The sequence below is a fragment of the Pithys albifrons genome, chromosome 6 (assembly GCF_047495875.1).
Source record: "Pithys albifrons albifrons isolate INPA30051 chromosome 6, PitAlb_v1, whole genome shotgun sequence".
Taxonomy (NCBI): Eukaryota; Metazoa; Chordata; class Aves; order Passeriformes; family Thamnophilidae; genus Pithys; species Pithys albifrons.
Window position 1 is genome coordinate 56,681,430 of NC_092463.1, and position 23,482 is coordinate 56,704,911.

Consider the following 23,482-nt stretch of genomic DNA (forward strand, 5'->3'; position numbering starts at 1 on the left):
GTACTCCAGGAAGAGTGTGAGAAAAACTGAAGCATTATAAGTTGTTCTTTGTCATAGCCGTGGTGAAATTCACAGATTAGTGCAGGAATCAGATTGTACTTTTTGTTAGAGAAGAACACCAAAATCTATGGGGATTAAGAAAAAATAAAAGTGTGAGAGTTCACTCTTAAAACTATAAAACAGAGCAAGAGTGAACCACAGATTGAAAAGAACTGTCCCCACCTCCGGGCCCCAGACTTGTTGTGTGGTGCTGGAACAGTGGCTCAAAGGATGCCAACCCTTCTCTTCACCTCTCCCTTGGGCCTCCATGCAGAGGAGATGAAATCTCCTTGTGCTCCAGGGACAGGACCAGGGGATAGGGAAGAAGGTCCTACACAACACTTGGCAATGAGAAACTTTTCTGGAGTGCTGGGAGGCCTTGTGAAGGCTGGCTGGGTCTCCCTTTCCCACAGGTGGGATGTCTGGGGGCCCTCTTGGCCACTGTCAGTCACAGGGTGCTTTAAATTTATTATCAGCCTTGGATTTCCAGGACAGCAAGTTTCAAAGAAGATCCTGCTTGAACTTTAGAGGATTGCTTGTTGAAATCTCTACATAGCACAGTAACATAGGCCTTCTCTGTTGTGTATTAGAGTGCCACATGTCACATCCCAAAAACACCTTTGCTAAAGAGCAGACTCAACCTGTGCTTGCATCAAAAGCCTTTATTTCTTAAATAAAGAAAATTACACATCCTTCTGCAGCAAAAGATCTCAAAGCATTCCAAAGGTGGCTAATACCAGTTCGTATTTACATGTTTGAAATTTAACAGCTGAGGAATAAAAGGCCCAGAAGTCGAACCTGCCTTTAACCTGTGGTCACACAGGAAACCAGTGCCAGCCCACCCCACTCTGAGCCCGAGGATGTCTGGCTGTGCTTCCTATGGCTTCTGTCACACAGAAGGAATGCTTTAGTCTTTAAGGCTGCTTAGAATGTTATAGTTCCTTTTGCTAAAAGCAGAGTATCACTCTTGCAGCTCAGCAGTCTGCACACTTGTACTTGAATTCTGGAACTCCTTTCCAAAATTGTTCCCTGATGTCTGGCTGTTCTGTTGTGCTGATTTTTAAGCAGAACAACAGCTCTTTCAGTGTAATGAACAAAATCGACTTTCTGTAGAAACAGCTGTGAATTGCTTTACAAGCACCATTTTTGTGGGGTTTGGGGGACTTTTTTTTGTTATGTTTATTGTTTTCATTGTGTTTTTTTTTTTGCTTGCTTTTTATTAAACAGAAATTCACCTATCATTAAAATAAAAAATAAACAAACCAAAACTACAGCCAGTACCTGTATTTGACACTAGTCTGGAGTTTGTTTTGTTCTGTTTGTTTGTTTTGCTTGTTTGTGTTATTTACAATTATTATTTTTGAAACAAAAATATGTTTCTCTTTACTTGGAGTTTGCCTGTTACTCACACCCAGGACTGAGCAGTGGCATGACCTCTCTTGCACTATTGTGCTCAGTAGGGCCACCTTTGTGAGCTGGTATTTTCCTGGAGTTGGAGTATAGGGTAGGATGAGAAAGGTTCTGCTATGACCAGTGGAAGTGATTTGAAGCATTGGGAAAATGCCTCACAACTAGATGCTAAAGGAAGACTAATGACAAAGGAAATGTGTAAAGTATTTTTAAAAATAGTGTTTTATACAGACCAGGCAACATAGGAACATTCCTTCTGACATACCAGGAGTGATACACTAAAAAAATATTGGAAAGTGGCAACTTGAAGCTGGTAAAAGTGAGTATTTAGCTGCAGCTAATGTCTTGTCAGGTTCAAAAGTGGACTGCACAGCTATATGGATAATGTGGAAATTTCATGGAAAGACTCTAGAAGTTAAATGATTAGGAATAGCCTTGATGTGATGTATGAGAGCTAAATGTTAAATATAAACCTTGTTTGTGAGGATGCATACTCTTATGCTTTGTGATAAAATAAACCTCTCCTGTTAAAATTTATAGATAATTTCTCTGCAAGCTTGTGATTTTATATTGTTTACTAGAAGGCTTTCTAAAGCGACCTTCAGAGTGGTGAAGGCTGTCAGTGTGTTTTGGACAGGAAGGACTTCTGATTTGATTTCCATGGCACTGAAGCAGAATACATAATTTTAATAGGAAGAGACCATGTCAGAGATGGAATTTTTATTTTAATTAACCTTAGACTTGAATACTAATATGTGTGTGTATGGGTTGTCCACATTGTAGCATTTAGTCATAATTTATTTTATATTAATGGAAACTACGTATTCTTCATTGGACATTACTTTAGGATCACTGGGGTACATAAGCCCAAATTTATGTAAAACAGATGAAAGTGGTAATAGAGAGGTATAATGTAATTTTACTGCATGTTATTGGTCATGTTGACATGGCACTGGCAGCTTTTAAGTCTATTTGAGAAGTCACTGAAGATTCTAAACTTTTTGCTCTGTATGAAGCTTGTAAATAATCTGGGAGCCATCACCCCAAGCGAAGAGTTGCCTCTCTTTAGGATTGTAATGTATAGAGGAATGGCTCCCCTGGCGCTTTGGAAAATGCAATATTGGGATCTCATACGTGTTTACAGCACCCAAAATGTCATAAACACACCGTATGCGAGAGGTGCCCCCGCTGGGGGAGTTGTACACGACGTAGAGTGTGTTGCATGCCATGAAAGCTGCCTCGGCGTCCCTGCTGCTGCACGGCGTGTCCCAGCTGTGCTCCACCACCATGGTCGTGGGCTTGATTTTAGTAAGGACAATGTTTCCTCCCGTCTCTGGTTCTGCATGAATTGCCCAGAGCCCGTGCTCATCAATGGCAAGATCTATTTTTGTCTGTGGAGAAAGCTGATAGGCAGGGATCCTTCCAGCCCCTGGCAGTAGCATTTGGTCAGCTACTTTTCTTCTCTGGATATTGAATTTAATAATCTCATTTAAAGAGCCATATCTATGGTAGAACAGGAACCCCTGATATATGACCTGGCCAGCTCCTTCCCAGGGAAATGGCAGCGTGACTCTGCGAGCATTTAACGTCTGATTGTTCTCCATGAATATCATTATATTTGCAAACTCCCAAAGAACATTATTGACAGAACCATTTAATAAATAAATCTTTGTATGCTTTTTGCCAGGGTCTTTCATCCAAGAGCCATGCTTATCTCCAGTCTTCTTAACTATCTTTAGGGACTTGATACCTGTAAGCATGTGATCACAACCTGCAAGGAAACACCCAAAGACAAACAGAAAACATATGAAATATTAGAATAGATGTGAATTTTCAAGATTAATTTAATTGAATTAGTTTCCTTTTAGTTAAACTCTAAGGTTAGGATCAATATATCAATAAAGATGACAGCAGCATGGCTATGGTCAGTAGTGTTGAAGCCAGTTTTATGTAATGTATTCCTGTTAAGAAAACTGTACATCTTCAGCTACTCATGGTGTGTTGGATTTTGTTCTATTAGACCAGTGTTATCCAAAAGGGCTTCTATTTGTGTACCTGAGAGGAGACCAAGAGCACAGTTACTGATTCTGTGATTATTCTTGTCAGCTCTTTTACAGGGTTATAATTTTTCCTTCAGAGAATGGACTTCTAACTTGGATTAACACAGTAAAATAATAAAATTTATTTCTTATTGAAGGCATACAAATTAAAATCCATTTTCCTGATATGTCATATGTATAGTATTTTTGTTTCAGGATTTCTCTCATCCTCAGTTAGACTCTTTTTATACATTTATATTATACAGACAAATAAAAATAGATCAGCATATCAGAAAGCCAAAACATGGCTCTCTTCCCATTCCCCTTCCCAACACCTGCAGCACAAAGGAATTAGAACAAATGCATAGATCACAAAACCAGGAATGTCCATACATTAAGTTGGTCTTTAAATGAACTGGTGTGGTGTCTGTGCTATCAGTCCCTGTGCCAGGGGCATGGCTGGTGGGGTTACATAGTTGTTTACCTCACTATAGGGTTAAAATTGGCGTCAGCAGAGAGCAAGTCATAATTTTGGCTTCATTACATTTTGTGTGAACTCTGCACAGAAGTCCAAGACCAAAAAGCATCAAGCATCAGGCATTTAGACTCTAAGATCTTTATCAAGCACCATCCTTTCCAGCAAAAGCTCTATTGCAAAGCATATCAACAAGCCTGTTTACCAAAGGCACTCATAAATTACAAGACACAGTATTTGAAGTTTAAAGAATCGCTTTCAGTGAAGTGCAGCCATTTCAGTAAACAGAACAAACAAAGCTCTAAGGCAGGAAGTTCTGGCAGCAGATGAAATAGAGAAAGCAAAACCAGCCTCCCTATTTGGCCTGATACGAACTTATTGAAGTTAGTGGCAAGATTCCAGTTGCCTGTAGAAAGCAATCTTTATGTCATTTATGTGTAGTGATACCCTCTAATCAAAGCATTTGGATATTCCTGCTATAGTGTGGATTTTTTTAAATTTTTTTTTTCTTGGAAGTCCTCATTTTGGAAGAACCTTCCATGAACAAGCCACAATAACTTTCCCAAAACTAGTGTTTATTGGTTAGATAGATTCTAAAAACTTAAAGCTGCTGAATCAAAATACCTCACCAGCATTAGCAACATCTTACTGTGCTGAAGAAATAACCATGAGAAAACACTGAAATCTGTGGAGTGTCTCTCTTCTGGAGAGAAGATTTCTAACTCTCCATGGTTTTTATAACACTTGGAGGGAGACTCAGAAATTGGGACATTCATATAAGCAAAAGTTTACCAAAACTTTTCAATGTTCTCTGCAGTGATCCCTTCAAAGCCCACTGTTTCTTATCACACCCCCAAATGTGCAGAAGATAATTTCATGTTTCCTGCCCAAAGCAGAGTGAGGTATCAGCTATTGCATGTGAAAACGGGGATCCTACTTCACTGTTGCTTTCCAGTCTGTATGAACTTGAACTGAAACCAGCAACAAAATTGGACTTAAAAAAATACTTTTCTACATGAGTTTTGGAGTGACTCAGTAAAAATAATCACTGATTCTGGCTAAGATACGGTGGCCTAGAAGCAGAGGTGATTTTTGCTAGAGTTCAGGGTCTTGCTGCTTTTTCTAAGTGCTGTAAAATCTACACAGGGATTAGTTTTGCTATTGACTTCAATGGGAAAAGTTTCTGATTAGTATTGACAATAAAGTAAAAGTAAAGTTACTAAGAACTGCTCCAATAAAGTTAAAAGCCATAATTTCCAATAAGGGAAAATGGAAAGTAATTTTTTCCCTTCTCAAACTCTCAGAATGATATAATTTTCAAAGTGTTCTAAACACAGTCAGTTTAAAAATTCCCCATTTTTTGTCTCTAAAAAATCTCTAGGATTGAAAATTTCTGTATGAGGAAAACAACTATTGATAATTAAACGAATCAATTGTGGTGTACAATTAGAGCTTAGAAGCAGAATGAGTAATGGCTTCTGTAACCATCTACCTTAATACTGTCTGGCTAGAAAAGTTCAAGGAAGAAACTGTAAACTTATTTGTAAAATTGAATCATTCTAATTCTCTTAAAGGGTATTGTGTAATTGCTGATGCTAAACATCTTTCATCTGGCTTTTTACAAAGTGAGAGTTTATATTTCTTATTGTTTACTTTTCACTTCTTACTACTATGAGATCAGACTACTTGAAGTATTCTATGATACATAATTTACATCTATAACTCAAATTTTTAAGGCAAAAATACTTATAATTATTTTTATTTAAAAAAGAAAGGTTTAGATTGTACACATATTCTTCATGCTATGTACTTTAACACTTAGTTTTGAAATAAGAACTGAGCTTTGCTTATGGCTAAGCCAGAGTGCTCTGCTGATAAAGCACAAGGAGGGGAGAGGGAGAGAAAGAATAACAGAGGGGAACAATAAACAGATGAAAATTGTAGAAGTGAATGAAGTCTGTTTCTTAACTCATGAGTTCACTTTTGAGTTTTGAGGTTTTGACCCTTGCCCCTTCCAAAAAACAAGGATCACCACTAATTCCTTAGTATAGTTGCAGTACTAAGAAATGCATACCTTCAGAAGATTTTACATCACTTTATAAAAAAAGGCAGCTTCCAAAGGATTAATTTGAGATGCAGTAGGATATCTGCAAAATAAATGTTTGAATTGTACTTTCTTCCCTCCTTCTCCCATACTATATAGTTTTTATAAGTCTAGTATTTACACAGCCAAAACCCCTTGCAATTGCCTGTGGTATTCATGTAATGTAAATCTGTTATCCCTCTATCAGCACGCAATGGTTACTGGACTGTCTAGTTCACATCAAGGCTCTGAAAAACAAATTGTTCTTACTTGCGTTTAGCAGGAGTTTAAGTTTCTTTTTTTCTTCTGCCTCTTCAAGTAGCTGCTGCTTCATTAGGTCTTCGTGTACTTCTACACATGCATTAGAATCTGTGACAGTTCCCAAATAGTCAATGTCCCTTTGTGCTCGTTCAATTCTTGTCAGCAAGTTCTGTACTTCACCCTTAACCTGAGCCTTGTAGCTGTTCAGTCCTGCCAGGCGTGACAGCACCATCTTGGAAAGGTCTCGGAATTCCTCCACGTAATCCAGGATGTCATGGTTGCATTTTTCCAGCCTGTTCTTAAGTTGGAACACAGGAAGAAAATACATGGATATATGTGGATATTCTGTATACATTACAACCTCATTCATGATTATTTAAAAAAAAAACCCCACTATTCTCTCCTTTCCAGTCCTGTTCCCCATCCTTTTCAAAGCAGTGGTTGTTGCTGGATATCTGTGTGAACAGGACATATGAAACTGGCACAAGCATTCACAGATCTGGACAAAAATCCACATTTTTTGCCTTGACATGCTTACTGACAGCCAGATACTTTATTTTGTTGCCTACAGAGGGAAAAGTGCTCTGGTAGAAACAGCCAGAGGTGCTTAATGGTATATAATCTCTGATGACTTGTGTTCCAGAAACTTTTCAGAATTCCTCCTGTAGGACCACTGGGGAAGCAGTCCCAGAGTTTCCTGCAGGAGCATTTCACATAAATACACCTCTTCTGAGCAAGACAGAATCTAGTGGGGCTATTTTGCATCCATTTAAACGGGAAAATGAAAACACTGACATGCTACATTTCAGGAAGTTTTGGTTGTGGTTGGGATTTTTTTTGTCAGAAAATTGTCTGTATTTAACCAAAACCAAACATATTTCTTTACACCTAAATTCAAATTATTAATGTTTTCAAAGGTGAGGAATGTGATTTCTCTATTGCAATCCATGTGCTTCTGTAAAGATCATAGATGTCCTGAAAAGGTGTCCTGCCCCTGCTGCCACTTTGGGAAGATGAGGAATTTGAGCCAAGCTTTAAGCCCAAACACACATAGTAGATCTAAGTTCTATATTGGGTGTTCTGGTTTGGTGCTTCATGCATAGATTTCTGGTAATTTGGTTTTGAGGTGGTATTTGACTAGAGGATGTCTGAATTTCCTGAATGACCAGTGCACTCTGCAGTTGTTCGATGTAAACTTGGTAGTGGAGGTTTGTTTGTTTGCTTTGTGAGCTGTGGTTTTGCTGTGCCTCTCACCGCCCCCTCCCCCCCCATTTATACACAACCATAAATGCCCAGGAAGTTTAATTACTTTCTACAAGAACTTTGATTTAAATATTTTCAGGTGCTGCCTTCAGTAGCTGCCTCACCCCTTTGCCCTGTTCTTTGTTTGGTGCCCCTTGCACCAAATGCCACCGGTGGAGTTGCAAAATTTTTAAAGTGTGCCCAAAGAATAGAAATTGTCGTGTGAAGTTATTCTTATAGGGGCTAAGAAAGTTGAAACCTGAGTTTAAACAGTGGGAACAGAATGTCAGGATAATCCTTCAGTTCTTTCTATGTCGTGAAGTTAAGGCTAGTGTGAGTTTATACAAAATGGGACATGAGATCAGGCAAGTTAGAGTTTCTCTAAAAGCCTCCCAGAGCAGGTCAAGAGCTAAGGACATGTTAATGATTTAAGCTAAATAATGTATGAATATAGCATGCCATAACTGAAGAGGCATTTTGCAGTACTGGTTGTTTCTTTACTGCAGAAAAAGAAGCAGAACCAGTACAATTATATAATTAATTGAAAGGAAATACTTATTTCAGTCTCCCAGCTCTAAGGGGATTGTTTAAAGTGAAAATACACTTCTAGTTTACATAAATGTCTCTTAAACCTACCTGGGAGAGTAGTTTAACTGTACACAGGAGAAATACCTGATGAATTACTATCTCCTTGTTAACATTTGACAGCACTTCTACTGGTGACAATGTATTTATACTATTCTCAGTATGGACTGTGACAGCACTATATAAGCTTTTGCATTTTTAGCTAAATTCATTGGTGGTGTAAAAAAAGACATGCAAGTGATAACAGAATAAAACTGCAACATTATGAAATTATGTCCTGCAATAAATGATGCGTTAAGTAGGAATCATTATAGTTAAAGGTTTAGCTACAATTTTACTCATTTATTTGAAAAAGCCGGAACTTTATCCTCCTGGTGTTGCATATCACACACACTGCTCTGCATTCGCACACGCAGAGGAGGATTCACAGACAGCACTTACCTCCAGGGACAGGAGGCGCCGGTCCATGTAGCTCATCAGCGCCGCATCCTGCAGCAGGTACTGCGCCGCTCCCAGGAGGCTCGGCAGGAGGGGAACCAACAACAGTCGGACCTGCAAGACTCCCATTGCATCAGAGGAGTTTGAAGCAAAATAGCAGTGACTTAATTGCGTGTGGAGGGCAATCCCAAACGCCACCAGGCCAGGATTGACCCTTCTCTGATACCTCAATGTGGCAAAGTAATGCTAAAAAGTACTAAAAGGTTACAAATCCTGTGGCTGAAAAAGAGACTTAAAATGGCTGTTGCGTTTTATCATTAAAAAATAACGTTGTGGAAGAAGGACTGAATGTGTTTGTTTCTTGAAGCCAGATGACTGCTGCTCGGTTTGTGATTCTCTGATCAATCCCAGATGTTCACTACTGAGTCACATAGAGCCTGTAGGCCAAATTTTATTAAATACAAATAAAAGTAATTTATTTTCCCTCCTTTCTCCTCCCATCTGCTTTCCCGTGTGACCAACACTGTGCAGTGTGTGCTTGGTGTAAGGCAGCAGAGATTCATAGTCACAGAGCACAGGTCATCCTTTTACAGGGAGATCTGATGCTTAATGTCTGTAGCAATTTCAGCAGCCACAGCTGTTACTGTAAAATGATCTAAAGCAATTGTTTTCACTTCCAGTATTAAGCCTATTTACAGTAGGACTGAAAATCATAGATAAAATTATTAAAAAAGATTCCTTTTCCTCTTCTCTTGCCAGTACTTTTCCAGTTAAATCGATATCATTAACACAGTTCTGTGTCAATTTAGTTAAGTCTATGATAGAGCTCTTCTTTGGAAATAATAATTCTACTTAAGATAGCTTAAAAATTCAGTTATAATTGATTTACATGAGTGGATTGCATTTTAGGCAATATTAATTAATTAATTAATTAATTAATTAATTAATTCATTCATTCATTCATTCATTCATTCATTTATTTATTTATTTATCTGATTTCATTATTTCCGTGACTGAATTCCTTGTCTAGAAATACCCCTGGCTGTGCCAATGCTATATTTGCTAGGAAACCATGTGTTAGGAGGTTAGAAAGCTTCCTTTGTATCTGAAGCCAAACTGGATGTCTCCATTTCTCAGAATTCTCCACCTCTTCACTTCCCCCCCTCCATTTTTCTTTTTCTACATTTTTCTCTCCTCACATTTACAGAACTTTCTTTTTCTTTCTGACTGCCTTGTGTGCAGATGTGATTTATGACAGAATCCATGCGAGTGTGTCTCAGCAGGCAAATTTTTGCCTCCATTGCTTGATTTTTGCTTGGTGTTACATGTGCTTTGCAGACAAATTTCACAGAAGGGCACAGATAGGTATTTTGTGTTTTAGTATTGCTTTATCCTTAGAGGTGTACACAATTTGCCTGTTCCTATTTACAGGCAAAGGCAGTGGTGCACAGAGAGGCTCAGACTTGATTTTCCACTGCAATGTCATTTCCCTTTACTTCAGAGCTCCTGCCTGGGAGGACAGAAAGCTTGTCTGCTTGGATCCTCACGCTGAGAACAGACACCCTAGGAAGTGTGTTGTCTTCCTTGATTATGTCCTATGGAACATCTTGACATCATATGCTGACTCCTGTTCCACAAAATAATCAGCTACAACACTGGGGAAGAACAACACAGAAAAACGATTCCTTTTCTAACCTTCCAGGTGAACCTGGAATCCTTCAGTGTTCTCTGAGTTCAGTGTCTATCACAATAATCTAAGGTAATGATCAGGAGATGAAGACCATGGAATTCAATACTTTAACATCTTGATTTAATGGAGGAAGGAACCATATACATAGACATATCATATCATAGTTTGCCTGCAGTTTGAAACATGCTTGATTTGAGTTATCACTGCAAGCCCTATCTGAAGATAATATGAAGTAGCAACCTATCTTTCTGTCTTTTAATATTCTGTTTAACTGCCCTCTTTAGTCTAGGTTGCCATCTAAAATCAGTCAGGAGTCTCTTTGAGGAATTTTATTAGAGTACGTCAGAGCATCAGTCATAGCAGAATTTACTGAAAGCTTTTCCTTAGGAAGGGTATTACCGGGTCTGTGTGAATTTCTTATAATTAAAGACTTCACTAGATGAGCAATACCATTTATGAGTTTCAGAGGATCATTATTTCTGAGTGAAACCAGACATCTAAGAAACTAATATACTCTAAGAAAATATTACAACCTTACTATCAAGAAAGCATACTTAGAAGTCAAGGTATAGAGATATAATTTCTTTCCTTCATCTTAAGACAGGGAAAATTATCCATAAAGCAAAATACCTTGAACTGCTAAACAGCCTGAATAAGCTTAAACATGCTGTATATGGAGCTGGATTTTGTGAAGTTGCTCAATCATTTCTTAGAATTACCAGTGGCTGAAAGACCAGAAGCTTCCAAGGATTTCTTTTAATGAGGCATTCCCATGCTTATTAAACCATAATCTCATAGTAAATGGCAATGATGGTTCCATGTCCAATGCACCGTTCCAGGAAGTCATGTTACAGAACTGAGTTAAGAACTGAGCTTTTTTTGGTTTTGGTTGTTTGGGTTTTTTCCCCCCTTTCTTTTGCTTTGGTTTTTATTTCAGTTCTGTTCTGTCTAGACATATACAGAAACATGAGGGGGTTTCTCCAGCTACATATTATGTTTATATATAATGCATATATGTGTGTATATGTATACATATATTGTTATAAATGAACAGAGCAGAAAGTTTATTCTCAACTCAAGGAACACTCTTTCTCATGGCCACCATTACCTTGATTTGGCAGACCTCTCAAAATCTCTAAAAGGAAACAACTGTGTTGGTGTAAGTGAATGTGCCTTTTCATTACTCTTGTCTTCCCTATGGATTAGATGGTATTATTTTCTTGACAATGCTACTTCTTTGCTGCTCTTATTCCACCTTTTTACCATTTGGTGTCTGTTTTTACAGCTGTTAGAGGTTTTCATATGAAAAATAGGCATTTTCATCTTTATCTGTGTTTGTGGCTCTGATTTCAGATGCTGGATGGAGTTTTCTGTTCAGAGTTGATACTAGATTTGTGTACAAAAGGACTTTTTTTAAGATATTATTTCACTCATATGATTGAATTCTATGTTTTCTTGGTTGTTTTAAAGTCAGTCCCTTTCTGGTATTTCAGTTGGTGAAACTAGAGCAGTGCCATAATAAATCAGGCTCTTTGCAGCAGTTTGTGGCCCTCTATGATGCCTGCAAAACGTGTTACTGTCAAGGGGAATGTGTGTGAACTCTAAGTTTACTTCTTCACAGAAACTAATTTCTCCATCACACACATGATGGAGAAATCTCATCTATCATGAGATTGGGCCTCAGCCACGGAGACCTTTAGACTGCATTTCAAGGCACTTCCTTGCTCTGTCTGAGATGGGCCTCTCTGATTGCCTCAGGTCCTCCAACTCTTCCACATCACTGCCACAGCTTCTTGTTCCAGGTCTTCTTCACTTCCTTAACTTGCTTCCAGTCCCCCTCTGGCTTCTTGTGGCATGTCTGAGTTCCTCCCAGGAACCACAAGATGTGAGTGTTGTCCCACCAGCACTAAAACACATCAACCCCCCTGTGTCACTGCTGGTTCTGTCCATGGCTGTGACTCTAATAGATCCTCAGTGTGCTCTGTTAAACCCATCTGGGCACATTTCTTTCTGAGCTTTGGGAACATCCCTGACCCCCAAGCTCCCTCAGCTTTCTCCTTTGGCTTTTATTGAGCAATGGATGCTGTCCTGATGCTGTGCCCTGTGTTATTACAACACTAAATAGAGGTAGGAAGTCCCCACTCCAGTTGCTTTGATCTAAATAATACACATATACATCAGATTTTACTTCTGAAGTCCAGATTGGCTTAATACAGGGTTAATTATGTTTTTAATTTTAATTAACCTCTACATGCAAAGCAATAGTAGAGGAAAAGGAAACATCAGAGTTACAGTCTGATTTAGAGCTTTCTACAGCACTGATTTTATGCACATCTGCATTAGAATAATTTCTGCTCAGCCTGATGCTTAAGTGATACACCAGTGCATGTGTACCTTACAGTTCTACATCTCATGGTCATTAATGAAATGTGTTATAGGCAAAACCAGAGGAAAAGACATAACTATCTGAAAGAATGGGACTTTTTTTATGATTGCAATTTTTTTTTTAGTTTATGGTTCCCTACTTCCATAGGCTTTGATGCTGGTGAATCAGACTGATGTTTTATATTAATAATATGGAATGTATCATTTTCTACTTGTGTATTTTCTAATTTATTAAGACTTGGATCTACAGAATTAAGTTCCTTCTTAATACTGGCCACTAGTCTAATGCTGAGATCTGTGAGGTTAGAAAAGATTTTTGTCGTAATGGGAAATAAACGATTCCAATTCTGCCTTTCTTTTTTTAGCTCTCTTTTTAAACCACTTGCAGGGTTTTATCTTAGAAAGTGGTTCATGTTTATGTAAAAAAGACAAACATATGAAATCCAGTCGAAGGTCTTATGGGATGTTTAGCTGTAAGAACAGTGTCGTGAGTGATATCAATAAGGGATGAAACGCACTGCGATATAGGGAGGTTTGGCTGAGTTTGGGGACTCAGAGCCTCCACTAGGCGGCTCTCAAGTTCTTATCATTGAAAGGCAAACGACTGAGACACATCATTGCAAACCCTCTGAGCAAGAGGGAATGCAGAAGGAAGTGTGTCTCGGTGCAAAATAACAGGGAAACAGATGAGTGAAAGCTGTTCCCAAGGCAGCTGCTTACAGGTAGCTCAGTGGTGCTGCATGGCCAGGCTCACAGGGCTTGGGGGTCTGCATCTCCCCAAACAGAACCATGGAATATTCTGAGTTGGAAGGGACCCACAAGGAGCACACACAAAAGGACCTGCAAGGATCATGTCCTGCACAAGACAGCCCCAAGAGTCACACCATGTGCCTGAGAGTGTTGTCCAAATGCTCCTTGAACTCTGTCAGCCTTGTGCTGTGCTCACTGCCCTGGGGAGTCTGTTCAGTGCCCAACCACCCTCTGGGGGAAGAACCTTTTTCTAATATCCAACCTAAACCTCCCCTGACACAACTTCAGGCCATTGGCCGTTCTCTCAGGTCCTGCCACTGGGCACCACAGAGCAGAGATCAGTGTCTGCCCCTCCTCTTCTCTCACAAAGAAGCTGGAACTGGAATGAGGTCTCCCCTCAGTCTCCTGTTCTCCAGGCTGAACAGACCAAGTGCTCTCATACAGCAGCCTGGAATTGGCAAGAGCTCGGGATGTCCTGTACCTGCAGAATAAACTAATCATCTCATCAGGTCTGCCTCTGAAAATGAAACCATAAGGGCAAATTAATTCCATATTTTAATTGTACATATTTACAGGTGGAGATAGTTATGTCATGGGATCATAGAATGATTAGGTTTGAAAGGAATATTTAAAGGTCATCTAATCCAATGCCCTTGCAATGAGCAGGGACATCTTCAGCCAGAGCAGGTTGCTCAGAGCCCCATCCAACCTGACGTGGAATATTTCCAGGGATGGGACATTACCACCTCTCTGGGCAACCTACTCCAGTGTTCCATCACCCTCATTGTAAAACATGTCTTTTGTGTATCTGATCTGAGTGTATCCTATTTCACTTTAAAACCATTACCACTTGTCCTCTTGCAACAGGCCCTACTAATAAACCTGTTCCCATCTTTCTTCTAAGTCCCCTTGAAATATTGAAATAACCCACAGAACTTCATCTGGACACGGATCATGAAGTAGTCTGATGTAAAAATCAGTTTTGAACCGTCTGTTTGACTGTTCGTTGCCAAACTCCCAATCAGGTGTTCTGTTGATCAGTCAATTCCCCGTACCTTGAAGCTTAAATATATATAACACTGAAACTAAACAAACTTTGAATTGCCCAATTCAGTATAAGCCAATATTAAAATTTTTGTTACTTTTGGCTTGTTTTCCAGTGGGAGATCTGCTCATGAATATTGTCACTAAAATTTGTTTTGCTTGAATGTTTTTGTTCATTAAACCTAGCCACAGGAGTACAGCAGGCAAAATGACAGTTTTAAATTCAGAGTATTTACAGGAAATTGTTATGACAATTGCCCAGCTCAGTTCAGTTGAGAATGCCAGTTGTAGTATTCCAGTTATCTTTATTTTTGAAACAGGCATTTTAGGTGTGAACCATGACTTTTGAAAACCTGAAAGATATTCTTTAAATTTTAAAAACCTAGGATGATATATATTGCTTTTTTTAATGTGTTTATTTATGTTGCGTTTGTTTTTCTTTTTATTTTCTTTTGGGGTAGTAGACACTGGCATGATAATATTTCATCATATTTCAGTATTATTTCATTTAATGTTGCAATGAGGAGGTGGATTCATAACCTGTGTACAACACGTTGCAAAGAACCGAGAGGGGATCTGTATAAACCTGTGAAAACTGTTAAAACTTACCAAGTAACTTTCCCGTTGAGATGACTAAATGCCACTAACTGGTGGAAGGAATATACTTAGTGGTGATGAATAATGCATTTGTTTGTAGGTCATTGGCAGATGTGAAGAGAGTGTGTACCAGGGTGGTGTGTTCTGAGACTAGAGCAGTGAATTCAGGACTCTGCAGTTCTGCTGTTCAAAACTGCAGCTCTGCTCCTGGATGATTTTCCAAGTGGTTGCTGATGACAAGTGCAGAGGTGATGGTGATAGTTACGGTACCAGGAACTTGAGCTGAATGGAATGGAGTTGTGCTAGCAAGTGTCTAATTAAATCTACCCAAACCCTAAAAGATAGGAAAATGTCTATGAACTGGGGGAACTAGGACAAAAAAGGCCCTGAAGGGGCCATGCAGGAGTTGATGAGGATGGTTGAAATTCGTTATGCTGTTTTTTTCACATTGCCAATAAAAATGAGTCCTGTAAGGGAGGGGCACCAAGCCTGAACTTGAAAATCGTGCTTAAAAACAAGAAGTACATTTTAATAAATTTTTAAAGAAGGACCAGAATATGATTAAAGGAGAAAATATCTGTGATTACATTTCTTGCTATTTATATCTGCTTGCTATCAGCCAAATCCTAGTCTGAAGGTAAGATTAATGAGACTTGCTGTGTTCTTGGATTTCTACACGGGAGTCTTGAGATTTCTTCTTCTAGAAAAATTGGTTACATTTTTATGCTCTTAAAGAATACTTCTGAGGATGAATTCAAATTAACAACTGCAGTCAGGCATTGAGCCAAAGAGACATACTCTAATTTTAAATGGAGATCTGCAGGTATGGATTTCTGTCTCTCTAATCTGGTATGAAAAATAGATTTCATCACTTCAGCCTTTTTTATTTCTAACCATTACTTCTGCCAACCAATTTATGATCTCAAAATTATCCTTGATGCATGCCAGAGAATCTAAACAAAATAAATGTAGTAGTTATAGTGCAAAGCAGGGGGATATGAGCTAATAAGCATAGAACAAGTACATAACAAGAGAGCATGTTTTTTTGAGGCACATTAATCTGAGCATTAGTTCAGAGAAATCTCCTGACAGACAAGCTCCAGGTCAGGGGAGGGGTGTATCCACTGGACCTGCTTTTCAAATTGACACTTTTCAGAGCCCCATCCTGTCAAGACACTTTTGTATTTTCATTTAATGTATGCTTTGTATTATGCTGTACCCAGTCTCTGAGAGAATAAAAAATAACACATTCACAAAAGACTCCAGATTAGAAAGGATGTCTTTGAAACCAGCATAGAGTGAACTCGAAGCATGACACATATGCCAGAAATGGATTTTTTGGCCTGGATGCTCTCTCTAAGGTTAGTGCTATCACACTTGAAAGTCAGTGTATCAGATGGAGTGGTCCTAGTGTCAGTTTGTGATGAATAATAAAGCAGATGCACTATACTGACTGGAAAGGACATAAACATGTTAAGCTGACGTGAATAATAGATAATAATTTCTTTCATTCTTCTTGAGAAGTCAGCGTGTTGTTTGGCAGTGCTCTCACTGTTATAGTGAATCCCTTCCTCAAGCTTTATTGTATTACCAGAATTAATTATCTCCATTCAGGGAAAAGGTCACACATTTCTGTGCACAGCGTACAACTTTCTGCAATGCTGTCTCAAGTGGATTTGATCTGTTCCCTTTGACCTGTCAGGGCTCAGTGCACACTGAATTTGTATGGTTTGAAATGTGAGTTTCTGCTGAAAACATTTCAGTCTTGTAAAAATATGCAACCTATAGAGTCCTTTCTTAGGAAAAAAGTGAGACACTTGTCTTAAGAGGAAAGCTGAAAAGTACTGAATCCATTCAGTAATACAGAATATGTGGTAGAATTTTTCATTTCTCTAGCCCTCAGTTGGCCAGACAATCAGTAACTGTTTCTGTTAACTGATTAAAATAGAAATTCAGTGCCACCATTGTGGCCTTTTACTGGGTTGTAGTTAAAAAAAAGGGAAAGCTGTTCTGCCCTGCAAGCTATCCAACCTGGCTCTGTTTGTTTCTCTGAGTAGATAGGGCATGACTAACTCGTCCATATGTTCAAACATAAAATTCCTGCTGTGATTCTCTGCAACAGAGGACAAGCAGCATCTGTACATAAGAGATATCTTTTCTGCACTTAAATCAGCAAAGTCCTCCAATGGGAGATATTTATTCTTGACACTTGGGACCCAGCAAACTGCATCTTTTAGGCCTGCTGGTGTAATAACAAGATATTATTCCCTTTTCTACACATGACACGTGAGTATCACATTCAAATAATCTACTACGAACTCACTCTGTGCACTTCTGCCTCTGGCAGAAATATTGTAGTCTCAGTGGAGCTGTCGTTGTACTGGGCCCATGAACATGGGCTGATTTTGAGAATAGTCCCAGCTAAGCAATCACTGCAGTCATTCTTCATGCACTGCTGCCATGACAGGGTTAGGCAGAGAATTTGTGTCTGTTACTGTTAATACACGTGCAGGTGTAATGTATATTCTTTTGGATCCTTTGACAAAATTATCTGTGTATGTCCACCTGAAAAGTGATTTAAAAACATGTGGCATAAAAGTGGCACATCAGATCTGGCCACTAGATTACTTTTGTGTCTTTCTTCCTGGTCCTTCAAACTCTAAGATACATCTGTCATTTACTATTGTCACAGCAAATGAAATGGCACAGGATGTAGGAAAAATCCTATGGCAAGTTTCTGCAGAGACTTTACAGACTTCAATCTTTCATTCTGGGCTTCATTCTTTTATTGGAACTTTATCTTAAGAAAGCACTATAACTTTTCCATGTTTGACATGTGCCAGGTATTAGAAGGTACAGACAGCTTTGTAATCTGCCTGAATGACATCCTTGTGTCATTTGCTACATGGGTTTTTCTTAGCTCCTAAGGGCCATTGCTGTCACACAGCTGAGGATGTGCCATGGCCTGTTAATTACAGATTAACCTCCCAGACTGCCTTTTCCTGTCTCCATGCACATTTCCTTCTTGTGTGCATTTCATGTCGGAAACAGGAACCATCATCTTTAGCTGCCTTTTCTCTCTAATTAGATATTCTTTCTCTTTACTTTTTTCTTTCATGTAATGACAGTTTTGCAAATAGCTTTCCCTTTCAAAACAAATGAATCATATTTGACCCCAGTTTTCTCCTTGTGTCTGAAGTTTCTATACCTATTATACAGACAGGAGACCTCTTGGACCAACCAGAAAATGATGCTGGTATGGGAGTCGTTGCTTTATAAACCTGTTAACAAGCCCTTTCTTTTAGTGCTAAGTGTTTCCAAAACCATCTCTATGTAATAGTTTTAGCTCAAGTATCAGATGGATGAATGTGATATAGCACAGATAGAGAAATATATAGGATAAGCTTTAGCTCCTTATTGAACCTTTATGCAACAAATAAGCTTGTCCATAGCCTTACAAAGAAAGAAAACACTAGACAATTAGAAGTGACTCAAAATAAAGCAATGCAAGAAGACCTGGCAGCTTAGATAATGCATCTGTAGCCCTGCCATATAACAGGCCCAAAGCTGCAAACACACTGCTTTTTGTGGAATAACCAGATGCTGCCACTGGAAAATATCTCAGTTTGACATCTATGGCCAGATGGTCAGACCTGTGCCCTCTGTATATTGTAATGCATGCAGATAATTCTGCCAAGTGCAGAAAAATAGGAATGTGATCCAGTGGCTGTCAGCAGTTAAACAGGATTAGAGCAAATGCTTGAATGTACAACCATGAGACATCAAGTTGTTAGTGATTGCCTATGTTGCATGTGTGACCCAACTGTGAGATTTAAGCTTTGGCCCAGAAATGGTCCTGATCTTCAGCAGCTGTTTCAGTTTAGGATGGGCAGGTCTTTGTCTCAGTAGGGAGGGAAAGGAACTGGAGCTCTCCTATCCTGGCCTCTCAGCTACTACTGGTAATGGGTTTTATTGTTTCATTTTTCTTCTGCTCCACTGTACAAAGGGATTGAAACCATCCACAAATTAAGCTAACCTGGCTGAAATGGAAACAGAAATGATTCCTGAGAGCAGGAACTAAAAGCCCTGCCTCTTTAAACCTATTTGTTGCATGGAAGCATGGACCTCTGTTGAATTTGTCATGCTGGCTCTCTCCTGAGCAAACTGTTGTGAAGCCATTCCATGCACTAAGCACATCTGCTGAGGTGGGCTGCGAGTCAGGGTGCAAACCTGGTCTCAGATCCAGGCGAAATTAAAATGTGGATGATGGCAGTTACAATAAATGGGGATACACACACCAGTTAACAGACTTGAACTGGTTGTGACAGCTGTTAGGGGATGGTATGACATCGAAAGAGAGAGCTCTTGGATAACATTGGTTGACTACTAAGCGGTAATTACAGATCCTACGACATGCTTTGTAGCATGGAAAGTGGCTCCAGCTGGATGGTCTGGTAAAAGTGAACTCGATAGTTTCTTTCTTTGTGAAGTTGCCATTGACTGAGTTGAAACCCATTTTCCTTTCTCCCTCTAAACACTGCCTGGTTTCTTGGCGTTGTTAAGCAGTTGTGTTTTTCACAGTTGCTGCATTTCAGTCATAAACGTGGTAAGTGAAATACACCTTGGATGAAAGATGCCACAGACCACAGAGTGCTATTATGGGACTTGTTTCCATAGTAGTTACTGAGAATGCAATTGTACACTTGAGAGTATTTTTTACCTACCTAATTACATAGTTTTTCTGTCTACAACTGGGCTAATAAACTTTAAAAGCCATGCAAAGCTTTTACAATGCTAGTGATACAAACAGAACATTTGCCTTTATTCTTGCTGCTCCAAAGCTTCACAAGCTGTGCTATCCCAATTACCTTTTTTCAATGAACATCATCCCATGAGAAATTTCCAGTTCTCTGTAATCTAACTGAATATAGGCAAAATGGAAAATAAACATGGAAAAATCAGTTTTCCCAGCAGGACTTCTGCACAGACTAATTCTAAGGCAGGAATTTTAATTTACTCCAAAACTCCTAAGGTGATTCCTCCAGGTAGGAAGTGCCAATTCATGCTCAATGAGAAAGAGTTTCCACTCCTAAATGGTTAGTATGACATCCATTCTCTGCAGCAGTATCCTTGGTACTGTGGAATAGCTGCAAACTGCCCTTTTTTCCAGATTGTGCCATATGGGTGATGCCTGACTGCTGTAGAGCTGCTTTTGCTCATATCAGATGGGGTTTGCTTTGAGCAGCATTGTGGGTGGGGGCAAGTTCTGCAGCCTCATAGTTCAGGGCACAGTCAAGCATGACAAGAGTGGAATTCTACTGTTTTAAGCATAGCATTGCAGATTATGGGAGTTAATAGGGGATTAGTTATTCATAAAACATGGTTCTATATCATAAATGTATGTACACAGTGATTGATCTCTGGTTTGAACAATTCACAGGCATGTGGAAAATATGTCACAATGTAGTTTAATATAGAACAGCATGCAGACAGTTTGTGCTGGATTTAGAGCCTTAGGGTAAGCAATCTTTGCATGGAATTGTATTTTTAAGTAAAGAACTCTCTTAAGTTTGCAAACATTCCCATCTGGCACTTTTTTTTTCAGTTTTATTTTCCTTTTGGCTTGTGTTCAACCTTTTTAGGTGGTGCAGTTTGGTGAGGCCTGCTTTGACGTCTGTGGTGCTCCCCTGCTGCACTTTCTCCAGTCATTTAGTATCTTGAGAATCAATTTAAGGAACTTGTGCAAACTTGCCCAGGTTTCCATCATTCACTTGCTTGAGTATTCACATAACAGGCTCATGAGAATGATGCACCTAGGAATGATATGGAAGAGAGTGTTGATGGCTATAAACTATATGATTATGCCAAGGCATTAAAGTATAGGGTTTTTTATCCAGCAGCAGCACATTTTCTGAATGGCATCCAATAGAGAATGATTTTTCAATTGAATTTTAAAAGCCTCTTTTTGAAATTTATGCTCACCTATTTTGGAATGTCCTGATGCTGCACATGTTCTGATTTCCTTTTTCTTCACTTTCATAGCTGTTTGTAATATTAAGCAATGCTCATAAATAAAAAAACCCCTACCAGCTCCACTTGCCTGAAGGAAGTTTATTGTGTTTTTGTAAAAGATTGGTTCAGGGAGTTGAATTCCACTGGACCATACACGCTTGCAGGAGCAGTCATAAATTTTGCAATTGCAAGCATGGTTAAATCTTTTATTTATAAGTTAACGTACCTTTTATACTGTCAGAAAATAGTGAGCAGAATGCACTCCTGGTGCATCTGTCTTAACGTTAGGGATATCTCCCAGTTTACAATTTTCAAACAGTTTGTTATAATCTCAGACATCAGTCTTGAGTGTGAACTCTTGGGTACTAAAATAAACAGAAAACCTGTCTTCCTATAAATAGAAGGCAAAAATGTTTTGATAAATTCATTTTAAAAGAACCTTAATTGTATGCAAAATATTGTGGAGAAATTGTGAAGGTCTATTTAATTACAACTGGCAAACAGACGAGCTGGACAGATTGTGGCTTTTAATTCTCAGCACTGCCTATGGGGGCTAAAGAATCCCAGTTCACCCAGAACTGATTATTATCCATCTGATGTAGCCCTACCATCTCTGGGATTTCTGAAATACATGAATTTTACAGTAAAATTAGAGTAAAAAGACTAAATTTGAACACAGATCTGTGTCCTGTGGATTTTAAACTCTGTGTGCTTGGCCTGTGTGCGTATATGTGCATGCACACTAACCAACTTTGAGGTAAGTCTTGTGTCTTTGAAAGCTTACTTGTCTTTTTTTCCAGATGCATCACTTGATCTAATAAAAGGTATCAGGTGTCCAATAGATCTTGCTTGGCTTATATCCTTAAGCCATTGTAGCTGCAATGTTAGTTAATTTGCCAGCTTTTGCACATACATCACACCCTCGTTGCAGAGAAGTGTAAAGGAAGATAGACAGAATTTGATACATTAGGCAATCCACTACTATTTAGATTATTTTTAGACTGGCTCCTGTAAAGAGTTGGTAGACAGGACAAAGCAGGAATAGCTGGGGAAGCTGCACTACAGAAGTGATGAGTAGGAAGGCTACTTGTTTACTCCTTAGCAAATAAATGTGCACTTCTGCAACTTTATTTTTGCATTCGGCACACGAAACAATCAAATTCAAAAAACCTGTCTCTTCACAGCTTTCTGCATTGAGTACTTTCCAGATTATTAATTAATAGAATGGGAAATGTTTCTGGAAGGCTTAATCTGAATAATAAATAAGCAGAATAATTTACTACTCACCCTTTACTAAACACAATTTCAACAATTCCAGTTAAAAGCTACATCCTGCTGCTATTCACTGAAGGCTGTATTATATGTTGTTTTGACAATCAAAATTACCAGGAGGAAATTAAAAAGGCATTCAGTCACTCAAATTTTATATTACATTTATTGTTTTATTGTTTTACTAATAGCCTTTACAGTGAAATATAGACATCTACCCAGGTATTCGGCACGATGTCCCTGGAGACAGAGACAGAATGAAATTTAATTATTTGCTTTCATTTATCACAATATTTATACTATTAGTCCATTACTGGCTGAATTGAGGAATACCAAATCTTGTCCAAGATTTTTATAGCACATGAATTTAAATGTAGTTTACAGCACTACATGTCAAACAGTGAAGGACTTTGGCAGGAAATGTTCTCAGAGTTACAGAAATGCAGTAATTTTTTGCACTATTTTTCAAACTTTATTTTCTTTTAATGTATTGTTGGGGAAGATGGATATATGATGTAGGAATGAGACAGCAGACACAGCCCTCTAACAACCAAACAGTAGAGAAAAGATTATGTTTGCTATCTCAGGGCTGGATGCCTAATTGCTTTTCTTTCTCCTGGCTTTGCTTTGGCTTTGCTGCACAGCTGGTTATTCTGTGCCATTCTCCAGCATGGCCTGTGCTAGTTGTGGTGCTGGCCCTTGCTCTGGGCTCAGGGCATGTGCAGCACCGTGACCTTCTGGCTCTGAGTGCTCATTCGTGGGCTGCCTCTGCACCTTCTCTTCAGCCTTTTTGCTGCCTTTCCTCCTTCGGGACAGGGGTGAGCCAAGCTGGACTGTCCTACAGGCTCTTCAGCTGCCAGTTGGACCAACCTGCTGTATCAAAGTGGTCCCACATAGGAATTTAGATTACTAAACAAATGGGCTTCTGCCACTGAGCCAGAAAGAATAGTCACTTTCTTCTCTTGCCTTTTGAAATGTTATCCCAAATCTCCAAACAATTTTCCCTTTTCTTTCATTGTTCAGGGAATACCATAGACAAATTGGAGTAGAATATCCATTATGGGATAAATCTTGTTGATGGTTTACCTCTCAGATGTCCTTCAAACTAATTTGGACAAAAATAAGCACTGGAGTTTTCTGTCCTGAGTGCTTCAGACATGATT

At 39.0% G+C, this 23,482-nt stretch overlaps 1 protein-coding gene across 1 annotated transcript; it reads right to left on the minus strand.

Moving 5' to 3' along the window:
• Positions 1–692: 692 nt before the first annotated feature.
• Positions 693–8,962, minus strand: OLFML1 (olfactomedin like 1). Its single transcript, XM_071559521.1, has 3 exons — positions 8,576–8,962; positions 6,317–6,605; positions 693–3,220 (listed from the first exon to the last, which is right to left on the minus strand). Exons 1-3 carry the CDS (start codon positions 8,699–8,701, stop codon positions 2,442–2,444), a joined length of 1,194 nt encoding a protein of 397 aa, XP_071415622.1. The 5' UTR covers positions 8,702–8,962; the 3' UTR covers positions 693–2,441.
• Between the last annotated feature and the right edge of the window lie 14,520 nt (positions 8,963–23,482).